Below are 22,644 nucleotides of genomic sequence, written 5' to 3' on the forward strand. Positions count from 1 at the left end.
TAGTTCTTCAGCAACCTTATGCCCTTCCTCAGAGTAAATGAATATTAGCTGCTTCAATCCAACATCTACATTATCAGGAGGATGAAGATAAAACCAGAATCGACATTTCAGCAAGACATTGGTCCAAAACACAGCCAAGGAAACTCTCAAATGTTTTCAGAGAAAGAAAATCAAGCTGTAGAATGGCCAAGCCACTCACCTGACTTGAATCCAATAGAAAATACAAAATAAAGATCAGTTTGGTGATAGGTAGTTGTTATCAACATCTAGTGAAAATGTCAAATCGTCAGCACCTTTAGAAATATGTTTTCTGAGAAAAATTGTGACGAGTTGAATAGTTCTTATTTCCCCCACTGAATTTTGTGACACAGCGATATAAACGATAGAGCATATGAAACAATGACTTTTTATTTTTCCCAAATGATATTTTTTGTCATATGCACAGCCCTCCAGGTGTGTCAAACAATGAAAATCGAATTGGAAAAGAAAAATGGCAACCAGATGACAGATAAACAAAAGCTCCACGAGGCTGATTCGGAGCTATTTGGATCCACACAACAATTCAGCTGCACTAGGATAAAAGTCCACTTCCACTTCTATATCATTTCTATATTTATTTCTTTGATTACAAATTCTCTTTTAGAAACACACTCTCATTTACAAAGTTTTATTTCTAGAACATATGCAATTTGTATGTCGTTGAAAAATGTAGGTACAGAGAAGATTAAAATTAGGTGGGAAAATTAACTGGAACTAGTATTTTCAGAGGAATTATGGAGCAATGCCCTAGACAGAGCGAATGGTAGCCCATCATGTGCTCGACTGAGTTTAATACAATTTAAAGTGTTACATCGAATACATCTAAGTGAATCACTTTTCATTTATTTATACTTTTTATTTTATGCAATTTCTACTGTTTTTTTATTATTGTTATTGTCAATATTTATATTTAAAAAATCTTTTTATAAACAATGACATCTGCACTTGCCTATAAAAAATAAAGAGAAAAAAGTGTGTATTAAATCTGAAAATGAGCGTTTATGTTTTGCTAATTATTATTTTTTGCTAATTATTTTAAATAAACTTGCCTTGCCTTTCATATCAGTCAGTTTTACAGTAACTGTTGCTAGTTTCATTTAGATTTTCATTTGCTGCGATTTATTTTTCTTTCAGTTAATGATTTTTTTTAACCAATAGATTTAGTATTAGTTTTGATTTAAAAAAAATAACCTTGGTTGTCACTTTATGTCCTGAACTGAACTAAAACAACTACATGAACGCAGTACTTGTGTGTCATTGTACCTGGCGAGAGCTCACTGCTGCTGAGGCTGGGGGTTGTTGACAGGTTGTGGAAGCGTGGAGTGATTCTCTGTGGATGAGGAGTGACAAACAACTGCCGTGGTGTTTGACCGAACTCTAGTATCTGAGTCAGCATGGCTATTTTCTGATCTGGGTCCTCAATGCTGCAGAAACACACATATACACACTGACAAATCAACACTGACAAATATAAAACACATGAACATTAGATGAAGTGAAATTCAGATATACATTGAAAATATTTTTATTAAAGAGATTCGAATATTAGCTTACCTATCACAGTCAACTCCTCCTTCATAGGTTAATGGATGGAAAACTGCAATATACAGTAGTACACATTGTTTTATTCAGAATAAAGAATATGAGTAGCACAGTAAGCCTGCTTTATAATTGTGATTCTCTGACAGGTGACAGTCTGTGTAATTCACCGTTATGGCTGGCCACGGCTTCACTTCCCTTCTGTTTGTAGCCAAATATCAGATCAATCCACTCATGCAGGTGTTCAGATACATACTGACTCTCCAGTGCCAAACACATTTTCTGCAGGAAGTCATCTGGATCTGCACATGTAGACAACACAGAGAAATCACCAGACTCTTAACACTGCACTGTTTGTTTAATTCATTGTTCACACTCTATTTGCCCTGAGCACTTATTTGTATGTAGAATCTGGACTACAAAACCATTCATAAAAGTCAATTTATGACTTTTATACATCATCTGAAAGCTGAATAAATAAGCTTTCCGTTGGTGTATGGTTTGTTAGGATAATATCTATGGATTGAAGTTTTTAAACTATTTGAAAATCTGAGGGTTAAAAAAAACCTAAATACTTAAAAACTATATAGAAAAATGGACCTTAATGTTCACAAAGACATGCATAAAAATCACATCCTACAATTTAAGAACTGCACTATTCAAACCAAACCCAACTATTTTTCCAATCTCATATGTTCCAATGAAGGTAACACCACGTCTTTGTTTTCCCTATACAAGTCTATCACTAACCCCCCCCCCCCCCCCCCCCCCCCCAGACTCACTACCATCTCACCTTCACTCAACAGTTTTCTGTAATCCTATCATGACCTTTTTAATGAAAAAATCTTTCATATTCACCAGCATCTTGGTTCACAATCCTTTCCAAGCATTACATCTTAACATCCACAATCCAAAAATGTTCAACTCCCTACAACTTCAAAAATACCACATATTATTTCTAAATCTAAGTCATCTTCCTCTCATTTAGATCCTCTCCTCACTCCTCACTCAAAGCCTGTCTCCCTTCTCTCATCCCTCTCATTTCAGCCATTATTCACGCTTCTCTTTCCACTGGAACTGTTCCTGCTTCCTTCAAAACTGTAGCAATTACTCTTATGCTCAAAAAACCTGGTTCAGACCAATCTAATTTTAATAACTTATGACCCATTTCTAATTTACCATATTTTTCCAAAATCCTTGAAAAAAATTGTAGCAGCACAACTCCAAACCCACTTATCTCAGAACAACCTGTATGAACAGTTCCAGTCCAGTTTCCGCCCACTTCACAGCGCGGAAACTGCCCTTATTAAAATCACTAACGACCTTCTTATGGCAGCTGATTATGGACTAATATTATATAATAGTATATATAATAGTATATACTAATATATTCTCATTCTCCTCGACCTGATTGCGTCACACTATTTGTCACAGCAGCCTCATCAATAAACTAATCTTCTCTTGGCATCACCAATATCTCACTTGACTGGTTCAAACCTTATCTCTCTGGCCACACTCAATTCATTCAACTCAAATTATTTACTTCTCAGCATTTTACAGTTTCTTCGAGTGTACCCCAGGGCTCAGTCTTGGGGCCCCTGCTTTTTATCATCCATCTCCATCCCCTTGGTAATATTCTCTGTAAATATAACATACAGAGGTTTTGCTTGTTGGTACCAAATCAACACTCTCCAAAACTGACAGCTTTGCTCTTTCTATTGATGACTGTTCCATTTATCCCTCTAAACAGGTTAAGAGACTGTGTGTCATCCTTGATAGCACCCTATCTCTTGATTCTCACATCAATAACATCTCCCGGTCTGCTTATTTCCACCTACACAACATTAACCGACTCCGCCCTTCTCTTACCCCTCATGCCACTGCTGTTCTTGTCCATAGCCTTGTCACATCTCGTTTAGATTACTCATAAATCCCTCCGTAAGCTTCAGTCGGTCCAGAACTCAGCTGCCCGTATCATCACCAGAACCCCTTCTTCTCATCATATCACCCATGTCCTGCAGCAGCTTCACTGGTTACCAGTTCATTTTCTAATTGATTTTAAAATTTTGAAGTTAACATTCAAAGCCATCCACAATCTCGCCCCTCCATATTTGTCTGCCCTCATTCACACTGCTGCTCCCACTCGCACCCCGAGATCTTCTTCCTCCCTCCAATTCTCTGTTCCCTCTGCTCGTCTATCATCCATGGGCAATAAAGCACTCACTACCACCTGCCATCAGAAACATTGACTCCCTCACATTGTTCAAATCAAAACTCAAAACTTACTAATATAAGATGGCTTTTAATACTTAATTGTATCTGCACTATTGTTGTGTATATTCTAATATTATTTTTCTTGTTGTTTTATTGCTCTTGTTTTATTGTACAGTGTCCTTGAGTTTCCAGAAAGGCGCCTTTAAATAAAATGTTTTATTATTATAATTAGTATTATTATTATTACTTTGGGAATTGACTTTAAATTTGTCTAAATGAAGAACTATGTCTTAATGGAAGATCTTTGCTTAATATTCTAATGACTTTTGGTATAAAACAAAAAAAAATCTATAATTTAACAGTTTTGGCAATTTCCAAAAATATATTCGTGCAACATAATACTGGTATTGTGGTTCAGGGTCACATATAGTATTGTTGTATTTTTATATTATACTTATATTGTATATATTTGTATAATTTACATTCTTACTATAGAATTTAGTGTTATATGTAAGCACTAGATTTGGGCCTGAAAGTAATAATTTCAATTGTATGCAGAACTGACAATAAAGCTGACCCAGAGTTCTCTCGATTTATGAATATGACAAATTACATAAGCACTGAGCTTCTCCAATGCACAGAACGCCCAACTAGAAATTAGTACGAACAGTAAAAAAAAAAAGGCAAATAGTACCATAAACATGTAAAAAGGCTAACTGTAGTGATTCAGGATAAAACAAAAATATGGAGGGCAGATTCATGATGTACTTATTCATTAATTAAACTGTCAAACTTAAACAAAAGAAGCAAAAGAAGTTTAAATGCACACCTATAAATCTATTACTTCTTTACTAAAAGGGAAATAGGCCCACAAACTGCTATTTAATGCAGAAAGTGTATTTCCATAAGTTATATTATTAAATATTCAAGTTAAAAATAATTTTTTTATTTCCCTAATATTTTCAGTCAGGTTTTAATGGCCTTGCAATAATGCTAAAAACACAGAAGTTTCTGTTCTGATATATAAAACGATTTCAGTTCTTGCATGTCCTCTGCTTGAAAACTCAAAAACAAACAATTGTGATTGGTTCATGACATTGGCCAAATTAGCGAGTACCAATTGGGGCATGAAATGGTATTATCGGCCGATACCGATCTAGCTTCATATAGCTGTCTTCATTGTTTGTCTTTTGTGCCTTCTTGATAAACTTTTGTGATGATGTAACACTGGCCCTTTGGAACCATTGACCTAGTTAGCTAGTTGATTCCATCAACTGTAACAAAACACAAGAGAAAGTATTGTATCACTAAACCAGATACAATGTGGTAATGTGAAGCCATTTCCACAATTTGAGCGGGGGGTGGGGAGAGAGAGACCGCTGAAACTCTCACAGCATGTGAAATTGTGTCCAATTGTTTTTCAAAAATTACCTGGTTGGACCTAATTGTCTGTGTGGATTATATTTCCACATTATGATATCATAAGTAAAGTGCAAAGTACACATGCTCCCATGCCAAAATTCAGGCCATTAATTAAAAGTTACTTTTTACTAAGCAATTATATTCACCTTCAAAAGGGTCTGCAATATAGTTGTTTAGTAGTTCAAGACATTCAGTCAGCCGATGGAATAATTGACGATGAATTCAATTCAATTCTCAAACAAATAATAATCTGTTCCAGACCTAGCACAAAAAGCCCTCTCAAAAAGTCCAACAATGAAACATTCTTGAAGGTGAAAGTGAAAAAAGAAGTAGAGACTGTGAACCTGATGCCCATAGAGGAAGTTCAACATTTTCAACTCTGCCTCCTCCCTGCCGCCTGCCCAGATCCAGTCCAAGCAGATTCCGCAGAAAGCTGCTATCACTTCCATAGAACTCAGGAATCAGCTGTAAACACACACAAAGTACTATACATTGCTGGAACAATTTTAAGTTTAAAGGAACCCCTTTCTTAATTTCTTAATTATGTCCCTTTCTACAAGATTTAAAAGTAGTCTCTGGTGTCCCTAGAGTGTGTGTGTGTGTGAAGTTTTAGCTCTAAATACCACACAAATAATCTTTATAACTTTTTGAAACTGACCCTTTTAGGCTTAGATCCAAAATGTACCGTTTTAGGGGCTGTCGCTTTAAATTCAAATGAGATTGTGCTTTCAGCACTCTTTACAAAAGAGGCTGCTACAAATGACTATTAATCAGCATATCAGCAGATTCAAAACAGAAATAACGATATCTTTAGGAAAATTGAACAGGTCAAAATAAGTGGCTCAGAAAGAGGTGCATTTGTGCATCTTAAAACTCCACATTTATAATCCCTCTTAGTCGCTGACATTATCTTTGGCATATACTGTATGGTGCAAAAACTCTAATGGCAGACGGCTGCTTCTCACTCAGGGCTGTCTATGCTAATGAGGGAGAGCTCTTTCCCCTTCTGTACCTCTGTTCCCCTAACATAAACAACGAGAGAACATTAATCAAAGTGTTTCTGCAGACTGTTTTTATAAAGTGTGATTATTAAAAATAGAGTTATTAATTTTTACCATTCGAGGCAAGCTATATTCACAAAATCTGGCCACAGAACTATGCGCACAACTTTATTAAAGTAATTTTTGTATATTAGGTCCCCTAAATGTAAATCACCACGATTTTCTGGTTGAATTCTGTGCTGTGAGCTAATTTATGGCAAATAAAAAAGCTGAACCAATCATTTATTTAGAAAGAAGCTGCAAAAAAAAAAAATTAAAATTTTTTCCTAAAATAAATTACCCATTCAAAACGCAGCCATAATTACATCCCTACTGAAATGCAATCATTTAAACTGACAAAAAAGCAACCCCCCCCCCCCAAAAAAAAAGCAGGTGACTGCATGTAAAACACTCACCTCTTTGAAATCTGTGCCTCCCTCTAAACAATTTTTCCATGTCTCACCAATACTGTAAAAAAAAAAAAGATTGCACACAAACTTTTTTTTTCGACAGTTGTGTGAATGTGTGCTGGTGTGTGTTAATACCTGTTAAACATTCGGTCTGCATGATCAAATCGTCCATTCTGTAGACAAAGCATGTGCTCTGGAGCTGCAGAAAGGCAAAAGATACATCATTAAAGGCCGCAGCATCCAAAGCTCACACTAACAATATATTCAGAACTGTAGATTGAGAAAAGTAATCAGGCAGAGATACACAGCTAAACTAAAAAGAAGAATGCTTTGTGATCTGAAAGAAATGCTGAAGGTACTGTAATCTGTAAGTCTAGAAATGTAGAGAGAAAAATGTACTGCTAAGCAACAAAAATGAGAAACTCGTAAAACCTGGTGATGCTGCAAAGGATATCAGTGTGGGATAAGATAAATAATTAAAGAAAATTAAGACTGCCATGGTTACGGTATTCAATATTATATTATATGTTAATAAATTAAAAGAAACATGCCTGCTTTTTATTTTCTTCTTAAAAATTTAAACTGCCAGACCACAAGCTTTTTTTTTTTTTACTTAATTATGCAAGTAATGCTATTTTTGGTGTGGATTGGGGTTAGCCTTCAAAACAAAATGCTTGTACAAAGTATTTTTTTATAGAATAAATCTACCAAGTACAACAAATTAACTTGACTGTCAGTAAATAAATGTTTGGCTTGTAATGATACAAGTATGAGTGTGTAGGCCGCATCCAGAAGTTTTTCTTAGGACTGTTTCGGAATCTATCCTGATTAGGCATGAGATTGAGATTGAGTAAATACAGTAGATTTTCAGTTTTGTGTGAACTATCCTATTAACAGACAAACAAATAGACCCTTACCAACTCTGACGAGGTAGAAAAGCACATATCCAGGTGAAGAATAATGGCTGCCATACATAAACCGAGGCTCAGGCATGTCTCTGTAGCGTTCCTTTAGGAAACACAGAGATAAATCATGTACATCTATTAATTTATTGAGATTGAGGTGTATGTGGAAATGAGGAGGCTGTCTAGATTTCTCACCAATAATCTCTCCAGCCTCTCTTTATTCAGAGCTCCGATCGGTTTACTGAGATCTCGAAATGAAGCAGGGTTCAGCAAATCTGAAAACAGAATCATTTGTCAGTAAACAAGTGTGTATGATGTGTTTTCTCAAACAGAGAGAGAGAGACTGACCCAAATGTGTGCTGCTGTAGTCACTGATGACCCAAGGGAACACTGGATACTGGGAAAGGTCATTTACACTGCGGTCTGCTAAGTTGTTGAGATGAAGTAGGTACTGATAGTTGGAGATGTGACCTCTTTGCCACTGCAGCATGTAGCTCTCTGCCGTGTGTTCTGCTACATGGTTCTCTACATCACACAGACACACACACACATCTTCTGTAAGTAAATTGAGCTTGCATTGGGATGTGCAGTTTCTTCTGGACATTACTGAAAACATGGCTTTTGGAACATGATTGTTGGCAACATGGCATCGTTGTCAGTTTGATAGAAATAAAATCAACCGCCATCACATCAAAAATTAGAAATGACTGCAGTGTTTCCCCTAGGTTTATAGTTTGGGGGGTGGTCATGTGTGTCAATTTTGTGCTTTCGGTAGGACTAGCAAGGAGACTCTATTAACGGCCATCTCTGGTTTCGTCTCGCAACTGCCTGTTTATGCTGTCTACATATTTATCAGAACATTTTATGTAATTCGTAATTTACGTTGACTTTTATTTGGGCAGAATGAGAGCGCGAGACAGAGCTAAAAAGCATGTACAGGGCTCGAAATTAATTCTTTTACTTGGTAGCACTTCAAAAATTTAGAAGCACCAACCAAAAATGAATGAGCACCACTGCAAATTGTATAATAACAAATTTATTGTATTTGAAAACAACAATCAGGACTAACAAAAATCAGAAACATCTATACAACTAATACAGTGATGACTTATTGATATTTGCGCAATTCCAAAATGAATGTCTAATAATTTTAAAATATTAATGATGACGATGATGTCAATAATACTAACAATGAATAACATTTCTCATGATCGTGCTGCCTTAAATGTGCTTGAATGTGTGTTATCTGCTATTTAAAGTCATACTGTTACATTATGAAAAATAAATCTATGGTTTGCATCCAACAAAAATGAAGCATTGCAGTTAGAAATATCCATTTTGCAATAAATCATTCAATTCAATGCTGAAAGCAGTCATCGGAAATCATAGAAAATTAATATGCATGTCAAGAAAGAACGAACTAAAGAAAGGTAAAAAAAAAAAAAAAAGTCTCACATCTACCACTCTTTAGAAGTTCTGGTTTGTATCATTTTAAATGCACAGTCTCGTTATGCTCCGATTTACATTTTTCTGTGTTTGTGAAAAAAAAGCAGGCGAGTCAGCCAGCCCAAAATATGAGCAGGCAGAGCAGGATTCTTGCGATGACCGCCTGCGCAATACCGTTCTTTGTCATGAGTCACAGTTTCAGTTTAAATTTAAAGACGAGCTTCTTTGGCTATGATGTACAGTGTTAAATATTACATTTAGCGGCCATTTGCGCTGAACAACGCATCAAGATTCAGGCCATTAAAAAGCTGATCCACTCCGAGTCTTTCTGCACACTCTCTGAAAACACTCGGTTAATCTCGGCTGGCGGATCAACATTCACCACATGATCGCTCTCATCGGTGCCATTATTTGTAACTTTGGGTGGGTTTGCAAACGGGGAAAGCCGTTGGGAGGGTGGGGCGTCCCCTAATATAAAAGTAGGGTAAACACTGGCCTTGTCCTGGACCTCATCCTTCAAATTGTCCACAAAGTCAAATTTAAGACCATTATGAATAACATTTCAGACATACATAGGGTCTAAAGCAGGGGGGCCCAAACTTTTCATATGAAGGGCCAAAATCTAAATATCAATGAAAGCCGTGGGCTCAAGATAAATATACCAAACTATTTCACATTAAAGTTGCCATGGGTAATTTCAAATACATAAACAATCACATTTATAACACTGTGGAGTTCAACGCTGAATACATTGGTCAGGCAGAATCTGCTTTTGCCTTGATTTGCTCACCAAAGTCTATGCATTGTCCTCCATGCGTCGGGTTAGAGTATGTACATTTTAAACTAAATTACAGCATTTAAAATGGAAACATTTCATTTCAGTTACCTTTTTTTGTAGCTTATCAATAAAACAAACAAATAAAAGGTTACATTCAGTTTAAAAATACAATCTCTAAACATCCCCATCATTCTCCCTCTCTTCTCAGATGGTAATGCAGACCAAATCAAAAGGGGCCAACTTACCATGGGCCAACTTTGGCCTGCGGGCCCTAGTTTGAGCATCTCTGGTCTAAAGACTAAGGATTTTTTCTGATGTTGTTTATTCTTTGTGGGTGCATGGATGACGAAAAATAATAAAAAAATAAGTAAAAAATAACAAATCAGTTTTTTTTAGAAAACAAACCAAAATATCAGTTATGATTATGTTAGCTTTGCTGTTTGGACGAAATATAACCAGTGCTGAACCAGTGTAAAACCAGCCACTATAGGGAGATGCTTCGGCTTACTTTACCAGTGGAAGACTTTTATTCATCAAAGTGCAAGTTCAAGAGTTAGTTAACTAAAAATATGTAATTGTTATTAATTACTCATCTTGTTCCAATGCACTGAGACCTTTGTTTATCTTCAGAACACAAAGAAAGATATTTTAGATGCAATCCAAGAGCTCTCGACCCTCCGTATACAGCAACAATTCTGAGATGTTCACAGTCCAGAAAAGGAACCAAACACATTGTCAAGACCTTCCATGTGACTTCAGTGATCCAAGAACACTTTTGTGGCCTCAAAAAAACTGTAAAAATGACTTTATCTTTATCACCTTTATCTTGTCAGTTGTGCATTTACTATGTGCAGTATGACATGCTAGCATTAGATTTGGTCCAAAGTAAACACACACTCCAATCTGATATGTAGGACAATGGCAAATTTTAGCACATATAAGTGTTTTGGGAGTTTCGTATGATTACAGTTGAACCACTGAAATCACATGAAATGTTTTAACAATGTCTTAATTTCCTTTACTCAACTTTAAACATCTCATGCTCATTGCTGTATATGGAGGATGAGAGAATGCTCAGATTTCATCTAAAAATAACTTCATCTGTGTTCTGAAGATGAACGAAGGTCTCAGGGGGTTGGAACGACATGAGGGTGAATGATTAATGATAAAATAAAAATTTTTGGTTGAACTAACCCTTTAAATCTGTAGTTTAATTTAAGTTATACATACTAGGGAAGACAATCACCCTTTTTTACTCTTTTTATCAAACAATTCTCAGCTTTGTTGATTCAAAAAGAACAAACAAAAAATACAATCATTTTCAGCAAAATTGAAGGCATAAAGAAGAAAATAAAAAGTTAAATTCATTAAGTAAAAAGCTACAAATATCAAACAAAATTATATATAAATCAACATGTTCTTACACCATTACATTTGTTAAAAAAATATTGGGTGATATTTTTTAACTGAGTAATCTTTTAATGTAATAAGTTCTCTGAAAAATGTACACAAACAAATGAAGCCTACCAAGAAAGGTTGCAATGTAGTAGTAGAGCTCATCTCTGTCTTTAGTTTTGTAGAACTTCAGGTAGATGTCTGAGCAGAGATCATTCTCCGTGCAAAATACCTCAAGGCCCTTAAACAACAAACAAACATGTATAGGTGTTTGGTTTATTTACTGCCACATCAGCAACTTATGGCTATTTTATGGCAAAATTCATATTGATCAATTTTTATATTACATAATAATAAATAATAACAACTTCTTAACTCAATAAGAATAAATAAATAAATAAATAAATTTCCTTTCATTAATTTTTCTTCAGCTTAGTCCCTGATTTATCAGGTTCCCCACAGCTGAATGAACTGCCAACTTCTCTGGCATATGTTTTACACAGTTGATGCCATGCCAGCTGCAACCCACAAATTAATAATAAATAAATAAATAAATAAATGTATATATATATATATATATATATATATATATATATATGTATATATATATATATATATATATATATATATATATATATATATATATATATATATATATATATATATATATATATATATATATATATATATATATATATATAAATAAATAAAATGTATCAAATTGAAAACATTAGATATGAATTTTCAGTCCAATATTTGATAAATAAATTCCAAATTGAAAAAAAAATATTGCAAATGATATCCATGTATGTGTGCATAAATATCCCAATGGAGACAAAATTAAGGAATAAAGAAAACCAGATAAACACTCACCAAAGGCCTCAACCCATGTCTCCTCTTGTAGATTCGTCTTACACTATGTAACCCAATCTGCACCACTGAATCCTTTTAGAAACGCAGAAACACACATACGTACACAAGTAAAACAGCATTCATAACAAAGACATCCCAATGAAATAGTGACTGCCATAATAACTCACAGGATAGCTGTTCAGAGGCTGGAAGTAAAGATTGCAGTCGGTGATGCAAACGTGACCAGCGTTCGTCACCAAAGGAGAAACCATTTCCGCCTCACATTCCATGTGCGGGAGTTCAGTTACGTTCTGAAAACTGCACATACAACAAGCATCACATTTCATTCATCCTTTTACAAGAAAACAATTCAACAACAGCACTTTGGGGTCAGTTAATAATCTGAATACTGTAACCTAGTATCACAGAAAATACATACACTGACTTTTAAAGTTCTGTTTTGAGAGAAGACCACTAAGCATTGATTATTTTATACTTTTTGAGCAGGGTTGTTTCCACACATCCCAACAGGAAACTCAGAAGGATAAAGTACACTTTGAGTTTTATGCTTACCAAGGCCATTTTTTAGGGGAGAAATTACAGCAACCATTAGAAATAATTATAATATTCTGATATGGAGCAATATTTAGTATTTATGGCTTTTGAGGATCATTGGTCTACTTCTCTTTGTCAGACAGATCCTATTTAAGAGATTTCTTGATTGCAAACATGTGTGGAAGTATTTAGACCTGGTTGTGGCTAGACAAATTGCACACAGGTATGATAAATCAGGGCTAAGTAATGTTTTCACAGGGGGTGACCCTTTTTCACACAGGGCTATGTAGTTTTGCATTCTGTTTTCCCTTAATAATAAGAAAACCTTAATTTCAAAACTGCATAATGTGCTTGTGTTATCTTTGATATGATGTACTTTTAGAGAAAAATGATGTCCATATTTGTAGACTCGTGGTCCAAATTTACATAAAACACTTTTCCTGAATGTTTTTTAATGCATATTTAACATAGAAATTCTTTTTGAATTTGTTTTGACTATCAGAGAGTAAAAACACAAATTGATCAATTTTTTCCCATTTTGGACAGTTAAAAATTGTGTTTGGGACATTTCATATGCTGCAAAACAGTTGCAGGATGACACCGTATGTCTGTTATAAAATATAAAACATGCAAAGTATTTTAAATAGCCACTTAAGAACTAAAATGTGCTGTCCACGTATGTGGAAACTTAAGCCCTAGGAGGTTAAAGGTATTGTAACTCAAGAAGAAGTTTTTGGAAATTACAATTACTTTTTTAAATTGGCATTTAGAATTTATTCATAGGTGATATGAATCAGAGTCAGAACATAGTTCAAAGAGAAAATTGAATCGCACAGAAGGTCTAAAACCAAATAGCATCAAATTGCATACAGTTGACACAGAATTGACAGAATTATTTGATAAAAAAATATAACATTATTTGTTGATAAACAAAATACAAAAGAGATGACTTATGATGATTTTTAATTAAATTAGCAATAAAAAAGTTAAAAACAATAATAATTTTTACCCCAAAACTGACATCAACAACTGAAAGAGTATAACGAATTAATAAATTAGGAGTGTTGATTCTTACCTGTTCTTATCGAAGCGTGTTCTTGCCAACCTGGACTGCAATATAGCTGCAATCTTTAGCAGACACACAGACATACAGATCATCCATAAAGAAAGCAAATAATGTATGTATGAATGTAATAATGTATGGAAATGTTACTTTACAAACCATTGCTGTCTGGTCACTCTGCTTATCCAGACAGGATGCTCTGTGTAACTGGGAAAACCCCACAGCAAATAACAAACTAGTTTATATCAAAAATCCCAATGAAAATTCAAATCCCAAAGAAAGATAAAGGCAAACCTGTAATAAAATCTGCACCACATCCTCAGTTTTAATGGGTGACCCCAACTGGAAAGTGATCTTCTTCTCTCCCTAACAAAATAAGCAGTAAATAATATAATGTGCATACCAAAACTATGAAGAGGGAATAAACAGAAAAATACTGTATACATCACTGCTGAAAATGTGTTCCTACGTTTACTTGCAGAGAAAAAAAATGAGCTCACCCTTTCATATTTATATGGAGCAACCACATTTTCCTCTTTAATTTGATAAATCTGATAAAAAAAAAAAAAACTTGATTAAAACATGAACTTAGTAACAGTAAAGATGGAGTACAGTGGGGTAAACTGAGGCACACTCACCTGCTTAGTTTTTATTACAATGCAAGCAGGTTTACTTCTGCAAAGACGTATGAAAAATAAAAGAAAATAGATATAAAAGCCTGAAAAGTTATCAAATAAATACATAATTCTGATAATAAATGATTCTGTATTACTCTATAAATGGGTTATGGGTCGTTTCCTCCACTGCCGATATTTCACTGCAGTCTTTGAGTGGAATCTGCATGAAAGACAGATGTTAGGGGGGCAAATCAAACAATTTCAGCTTTAGGTTTGGTGAAGATGAAGATACCTTTAAAATAGGCTTCGCAGCATCATCAGGTTCAAAAATGACTGATTTGGAACAGATTTTTAATGAGCCATTAGTTCGCCTGTGTACAAAAACATACAGATATTTAACACAGACAAAGATTACATGTGTGCAGTAATACATTCTGACTTACTCAGAAGAGGAGGAAAATATATAATTCACATGACACTTTGACACATGATTCCATGGAATGAAAGGCCATCATCATACATTAAAAACTGTAATACAGTTTTTTTTTTTTTTTTTTAAAACAGTCTGCTGTGATCAGTGCGGAATGAATAACGGTATGGATGAGGCCACTAAGAATCCACCGGTTGTACATCTGCGCACCTGTTCACACAGATTCGTCGTTTGTGCATACATGTGCACCGTGCATTCACATGCACAAGAGAGAGTGACAGCAGTAAAAACAAATGCTGAATCAAAACTTTTTCAAATCCTGAATCAATATTGGAGTTATTTTTGCACGCTGGAGGAAGCACGAAACTATGGCTGAAGTATTTCTTTTAGACAGGAATGTTATGTTTTAAAACTCTTTGAGTCACGCAAAGCTGATGTAGATTGTGTTGTTTAATGAATGAGTTATATGCACAGAAGTGTTGTTCAGCCACTGAAATCTTCCGGTGAAAGATTGATGTGACTGTTTTTAGTTTCATAAGGGACCTTTTACAGAATCAATAATGTAGATTTTTATTTAGTTTAACAACAAAACCTGTCTTACTGAGGTGAAGTTGGTTTTATACTCACATTGGTTCATTTTTTAACAATGACGACCTGTGATGCGCTCCCTATATCCATTTCACCAGGCTACTCTGAATATTCGGTCTGAAATAGCATGCAAGTATGGCTTAGTAATTCTAATTTGTTTGAATTTAGACAGCCTTTGTCAAACTGCAAAAATGTAAATGCCCTTCGAATGCGCTCTTCAAAAGATGCAGCCTTGGAAACGAGACACAGCTGTATTGTTTGAGATGCCTTTGTTATGACAACTTGACATAAATAAATACATCGCAACCTGACTTTGTGAATGTCATGACAACATGGAATACCAAGACATCCTAACTTGTAATAAATCTGTCATAAACATGATTGTCGTGATGCCATCATAACTGTGTCATAAATATTTTTCTAAAATATATATGAAAAGATTTCAATAACAAAAGCTTCAAAAATATCTCATTTATTTACTTAAACAGCTCACAGCAGGTAACGTTTGAAGCCCACTGTGTTCTAAACATTACACACTGTGAGCTGTTTTTGACTAAATAGATTTGATATTTTTGGAGCTTTTGGCATTTCCATACTTCTTGTTTGGCTGAGCACCCAGTTGCAAAATACAAATCCTCAGTAAATGTGTCAAAACTTATAATACAATTAAAAATATATATTTTTAATCACAAATTAAATTTTTACCACTGTAGTTGAGATTAAGAAAAATCTTAATAACAATGTTAATAAAATTCTGATAATTACATGAGAATCACTTTTGTCAGATTTATGACATATTTTGTTGTCTTGACAAAGACAGGTGATGATGTATTTGGTTATGTCAAGCTGTCATGAAGACATCTCAAACAATGTCATCTTTGCATTTAAAGTTTACCTTCGAAACACACCTGATCCAGCTCTTCACTTCCTTCTAGGATATTTGTAAACAGCAAGTAAGTGTGCGACAAAATCTGAACTAAACTCTATAGGCCATCCAAAAATTATTTGCCACCTCTGCTTTAAAGCAAATACTGTACTTGAAGGGTGTCTAAGATCCAACATAGCCACAACCATGCAGAGGTGAGCTTTAATCCTAACTCGACACACTTAAATCCAGCTAATCGAGTGCTTCAGGTTTCTTTTCATTACAGGTACATGTGTTGAAGAAAGGTTGGAACTAAACTCTGTAGGACTAGTCTGTGGCCTTTTATGAGAGTTTGACACCACTAAACTTTTCCATAGATGAACAGAGATAAAAACTAAAATCAAAAACCAACAACAAGATATACTAGATTCTTTAAAAACATCCTGCTATACATACATTTTTATATTGTTTTAAAAATGACTTCTCAAATCACACTTAAAATTAAAAATTATTCCATATTCTTTGGAAGTTGACTTTTATTCAACCTTTTCATTCACTTTAAAATCAAAACAATTTGTGCTACTTTTTTTTTTTTTTACAACACAAAGCTTCAACTACCTTTAATAGGTTGTTTTCACATGACGCCATTGATGACGTGCGAAATTCAGATGGAGGGCAGAAGGTGATTCTTCTACATAGGAATCAGAAAATGTTTCTGTTTTGCATTGTTTATAATTGCTTAAATCGGCTAAAATAAGAAATGCAGAATAGCTTTTATGGACTTCCAAAAGTTTTTGCTCATAAAGGGGGGAACGTTCCAGAAACTGGCTGAAAAACAGAAAAAGGCAGCATGTATTAAACATTTTTTCAATGCATCCATGTGTACAAACTTCTTTTGAATGCTATAATTCGTTTAACAGGACCAATAAAGATTAAATACAGGTCTAGCTATGTGTTTAAATATGTTAATGTGTTATATAAAAAAATCAGATACAAACTCCACCACATTCACCGATGCGCAGCAGCAGTGAATGTTTTTTGATGGGTAAGTTCATCAACATAACAAAAAGGAAATGCAACCCTTGCGACATAACTAGACGGTAATTATTGTGGAGCACTTTTTCCCCCTTACAAAAATTAATAAAAAACAATGTAGACTATGCGTCTATGCTTTTGTATGCTTCCTTTATTTCATATGACTGGAAGTGGATGAGGAAAAAAACTATAGTAATTTATAATAAACATGTTTTTGAAGCACATAGTAAAGTGTATAATGTGTTTAACTCTTTAATGAATGCTACAGAATACTGTACTACAGTAAACTGATAAATTGTAATAAATACTGTAAAGTCAGTGTAAACATTGTGATTATAGTGTATAAAACTGAAGCCTACAGAATAATTTGTTTATTACTACAGTTGTGTTGTACCACAGTAACAATATAATTACTACGACAGTTAAATTTAAGTAATTATCAATTTTAAATTTAAGTATGCTTTCAAACACTATAGTATTTACTATAGTATTGTTTCATGTAACTTATAGCTTATACAGTATCTACCGCCTCGATGACAAACAAATGTATTTTAGCTCAGTAGAAAACTTGGCCCTCTTCATGATATAAGGATCATTCCCATCATATGTGGTTATTTTCTATTTATATCGCCTTTGAAATATGGTCTCAATCGCAAAAATACAGACTTTGCTCTGTGTTTCCCATTCAGTTTTTAACTTCCTGGCTTACGTCTGAATTTCACACGTCACCAGAATCACGTGACTGCAAACAAAATCTTTTTTACCATTACTGCCAAATGAGCTAATTAACCAATTAATTTGAAATCATATCAGCATCACTTCTATAGTTTACAAGTTCTGATAATACATCATTTTAAGGGTAGAATAGCACACTGTGATCCAAGTGGCCAGGACACTTTTAAATACTCCTAATAGCATGTACATAACAACATTCATAATAATAATAATAATACCTTTTATTTATAATGCAATATTCTAAAACCCAAAGCGCTACAACAACAGAGAAATCAAACATGCAATAAAATGCAAGTATACATAAAAAAAGGATAAAATATAAACACATTAGAATAATCAAGAATCTAAGAATGCAGTCTTAAAAAGATGAGTTTTTAGCGTCTTCTTTAAACTAGCTAGTGTGGAAGCATTTCTTACAAAATAAGGGAGAGCATTCCATAAGCTAGGTGCAGCAACAGTACAGGCTCTCTCCCCCATTGATTTTAGTCTACAGGGTGGCTGTTGAAGGGTGAGAGATTGATTTTAGTCTACAGGGTGGCTGTTGAAGGGTGAGAGTATCAGCAGACCGCAGGGAACGAGAAGGTGTGTACTGAGAGAATGTCACAGATATAGGAATGAGCGGTACCATGTAAAGCTTTATATGCAAGTGTCAGTGTTTTAAACGTGATACGGGACTGAACTGGGAGCCAATGCAAGCTATAATGTACACCAGTGGAGTGCGAGTTTTGAATTTACTGCAGCCCTTTGATTAATTTAGCAGGTAAACCAACAAGGAGTGCATTACAATAGTCAATCCTGGAAGTGACAAATGCATGAATGAGTCTTTCAGCATCAGGTTGAGTGAGGTAAGACCTCATTTTTGCAATATTCCTCAGATGATAAAAAGCAGATTTTGTAAAGCTCTTGATGTGCGAGTCTAGTGACAGACGAGTGTTTTAAAAAAAAATAAAATAAAATTCACAACAAGGTTCCATGGTTTGGTAGATGGACAGACGACAGCATTATCCAGATTCAACTTAAACTCGCTATATTTGAGAGTGCCTGCTGGTGTGCCAATAAGGAGTACCTCTGTTTTTGAACAACTCAGTTTTAGAAAATTTTAGTGCATCTACATTTTAATTTCCTGCACACTCTCAGAGGATTGAGGCAGTAACAGATTGGATTTGGAGCTGATATCAATTTGGGTATGATCAGCATAAAAGTAGTATCCCAGTCCATATTTGGTGATGATATGCCCTAGTGGAAGCATATAAAGGCTAAAAAGTATGGGACCTGTGACTGACCCCCAAGGGACAACATGGCAGACCCATCCGATTTCATACACTCTAAGGGCCCTATCATACACCCGGCGCAATGCGGCACAAGGCAATTGTTGTTTGCTAGTTTTAGTTTGGCGCAAGAGTCGTTTTGAACCACGCTGTTTAAATAGCAAATGCATTTGCGCACATGTGTGCCCATAGGAATTCTGGTCTAAAAAAGGGGGTGGTTTGAGGCGCATTGCTGGTGAGTTGCTGGCACATTGCTATTTTGAAGAACTTAAATAAACGGTTCAATAGACCAGATCAAAGCAGGTCTATAGTCCAGCGCAGAGCGCGTTAGTTGTCTGACTCTTAAAGGGAATGGGAAATGAGACTCTGATTGTTTTTTTCTCAAAACACACCTATAACTCATTAAGAGAATAAGCTCAACCCTGTTAGACCATGTGCCACGGCGCAAAGCGGATTTTTCCGTCCTTAAAATAGCAAAAGTGGATTCTGACATGCCCTTAATGCGTTTGCGCCCTTCGCTTTGGACTTTGCGCATGGATCGTCAAAATAGAGCCCTAAATGTTATTAGTTGACTTTACTGAAACAGGTGAATAAACTCATTGCCTTAAAATAATTACGTAAATGAGCTATGTGCATAATTATATTAAAAAAGTTAAGACAATTTAACAGTTCCAAATTGCAATGGGTTTACCCACATTGTTAAGTACCTTCATCTTGTAACTTTAAAGGCAACAAGCTAACTCACTTTTTTCAAGCAACCAATTGCTTCTTACAGTGTAAGAAGACATGTCTCGGCTTACCAATTGTCAATTTGAGAGCCATCTTATATAGATCCTATTATATCAAACTCTACATCACTTTTTTAGGAGTAACACACAGCTACTGAATCAACAAACCCATGTTAAACGGCTTATGAGTGAGCATAGATGGATATCAGCATAGATTTTCTCAAAAAACACCTCAATGATGGTCACATGCCCATTTGAATTCACTCAACCACAAACGTTTACGTTAAAAGAGATGTAATGTATTTTCAGCTACCTCTTGAAGTGTTCAAGAATGTAAAAAGGGATAGTTCACCTAAAATTGAACACCTCTTCACCATTTAATTGCACTCAAGTGGTAGCCATTGACATCCAAAATATTATGGAAGGCAATGGCTGTTTATTTTGGGTGAACTATCCCTTTAAGCTTTGGAAATATTTCATACTGTATGTACAATTTTGAATGGGCTTAAGCTGCCACATTAAAAACAAATATATGCTTAATGGTTATGAACAAGTTAATGTAACCATATCAGGAAAGCTACATCTAGAATATAGTGATCTGTGATGACAGTCTAACATCTCTATGTCAGAATAACATCCCTCGCACCTTAACTAACACTAAATAAGAAATCATGAATGAATGAAAAAAAGGTAAAAATTTGTAACAGAGACAACAATAGTTCATGAGTGCCTAAACAAGAGGTGTTCATAAACATAAAAATGACCCTCCCCAAACAAATAGTATAGTAATATGGTATAATATTCTGCAAAGCTCTTGAATTTCTCTCATGATAAATTATTCAAGCTCAGTTATTCAGTTAACAATAAGCTTACCTGTTTGTCTCAGGACCTCTGTTGGTTAAATTATATGCAATGTGCTGTTCAAAATACTGCTCCTCTAGATCCAGCAACAACAGCGAAAATCTGCACACAATGAGCAAATGATGCATCCACAAATTACATGAATTTTACAAATTGACTGTGTAATATATCTATAGAAATAGTATATAACCCAACTCTTCTGATGGGGCATAATCACTTTAGTTGATGAAAAAAAAAACAATTTGGGCTTTTTTCCAGAAGTAAACAGATAAAATAATAATCAGAAGCACAACCATACCTGGAGATATTTCAGAATACAGTTTATGTACAGTAACAGACTTGGTTAAATTCATGGATAAGTTATCCAGTCTTAGTAATTCAGCAGATAATGTTCATTTTGTTTGTTTGCTTTAGAGCTATTTAAATTAATTTACCAAAAAAATCCTAAATAAAACCATATTATAAAAATTATTTTATTTTACTTGAATTTATTCAGAAAATTTACATTTATCTCACTTTATGGATCTTTGTATTGAACATTTTCTTTTTCATTTTTGCAATGGGACTTTTTACTGTAATGCATGTGGTTTATTTTAGAAATACATTTCCCCATATAATATGTATAGAAGGAAAATGAATAAACAGAAACAATACTAATAATAATGAAAAATACAGCCATTTGATTTTGAAAGTCACTGTTAAGCTTAATTACTCATTCTATGTAATTTATAATTAGGCATAATGTAATTCTTGTTTTATCTGAGTTTTATTTATATATTTATATATATATATATATATATATATATATATATATATATATATATATATATATATATACACCACACACACACACACACACACACACACACACACACACAATAAACAAGCAAATTATGTATGGAAACTATCTGAAGAATGTATATTAAGAAATATATCAACATAAATATATGACACAGCTGGTCATGTGACAACAACATCTTCATTCCATGCGAGTTGACATCCGTGTGCCATAAATGTATCTCTCTAAAACAAGGGGAATTCTAAATTAAGGTTAAACATGTCTTCTACTCATCTACATACAATGCGATTGTGAGTGTTGACATTACAGCTATCAGGGGAATCATCACGTGCAACTGGCCGGGAATTTACGAATGAATTAGACTAGACACCACTTACTAACTTACCCCAACAACAGAAAATAAACGATATTAGGAAATTATTAATGTAGGTCAAAGTAAAAATATCCGCCCCAGGAAAAGCCTAAATATGCAAGAATCTTGCATTACTTGTCTACGCGTATCAACACACTGTGTTTGATGTGTTTACTGGCCTGTGAGGCGGTTTTGTCCAGCGAGCTCAAGTAACACAATGGCCTGAAGTAAGAGCGCTGTGGCTGGGCTGACCTGAGGTTAAACACAGTCCAGTCCGGGCTGTCAGTATAAAAAGTTGCCGCAACGCAAAAGAAATGTGTAAGTACTATACCGTTCTTTGCTGCGATCCTTCTTCGTGATGAAAGCCATGAGGGCTCAGCGGCTGCGGCAGACAGACATGTAAACACGGAAATCCTCTGAAACGGAAGAAGCGGAGGATCAATTCTCACGCTTGGCCACCGTCATTCTGGCGCTGCAGCGAGACAAGTAATATTAAAAAGATTATTAAAATTTAAAAAATAATTCCTTCTTCAATTATCTTCCACCATTCTTAACTTTATGTTGTAACTATTGTTGTAAAATGTTTACCAATTACATCTATTATAATATTTCCTATTTCCTAATAACGATACGTTACACGATCGTCAAGACAGAGAGTATTAATATATTAAACTATAATAATGATATAAAATTTTATATATATATATA

The 22,644-nt window shown here is 34.6% G+C and overlaps 1 protein-coding gene across 1 annotated transcript in view; it reads right to left on the bottom strand.

Annotated features, from left to right (window-relative positions):
• nsmaf (neutral sphingomyelinase (N-SMase) activation associated factor) overlaps positions 1-22,372 on the bottom strand; it is a 40,091-nt gene extending 17,719 nt beyond the window's left edge. The window contains exons 1-21 of the mRNA XM_056462195.1: positions 22,268-22,372; positions 20,798-20,887; positions 14,568-14,646; positions 14,431-14,495; positions 14,297-14,333; positions 14,159-14,209; positions 13,953-14,024; positions 13,818-13,865; positions 13,671-13,723; positions 12,229-12,358; positions 12,062-12,133; positions 11,321-11,429; positions 7,918-8,094; positions 7,765-7,844; positions 7,582-7,672; positions 6,800-6,863; positions 6,671-6,722; positions 5,559-5,679; positions 1,749-1,880; positions 1,594-1,636; positions 1,303-1,463 (exon numbers count right to left, since the gene is read on the bottom strand). Of these exons, the coding sequence (XP_056318170.1) occupies positions 1,303-1,463; positions 1,594-1,636; positions 1,749-1,880; positions 5,559-5,679; positions 6,671-6,722; positions 6,800-6,863; positions 7,582-7,672; positions 7,765-7,844; positions 7,918-8,094; positions 11,321-11,429; positions 12,062-12,133; positions 12,229-12,358; positions 13,671-13,723; positions 13,818-13,865; positions 13,953-14,024; positions 14,159-14,209; positions 14,297-14,333; positions 14,431-14,495; positions 14,568-14,646; positions 20,798-20,887; positions 22,268-22,305 (1,765 nt within the window). The 5' untranslated portion in view covers positions 22,306-22,372. The remainder of the gene's footprint in view (positions 1-1,302; positions 1,464-1,593; positions 1,637-1,748; positions 1,881-5,558; positions 5,680-6,670; positions 6,723-6,799; positions 6,864-7,581; positions 7,673-7,764; positions 7,845-7,917; positions 8,095-11,320; positions 11,430-12,061; positions 12,134-12,228; positions 12,359-13,670; positions 13,724-13,817; positions 13,866-13,952; positions 14,025-14,158; positions 14,210-14,296; positions 14,334-14,430; positions 14,496-14,567; positions 14,647-20,797; positions 20,888-22,267) is intronic.
• Positions 22,373-22,644: the final 272 nt, after the last annotated feature.

Source organism: Danio aesculapii, chromosome 7 (genome assembly GCF_903798145.1).
Source record: "Danio aesculapii chromosome 7, fDanAes4.1, whole genome shotgun sequence".
In the NCBI taxonomy this organism is placed as follows: domain Eukaryota; kingdom Metazoa; phylum Chordata; class Actinopteri; order Cypriniformes; family Danionidae; genus Danio; species Danio aesculapii.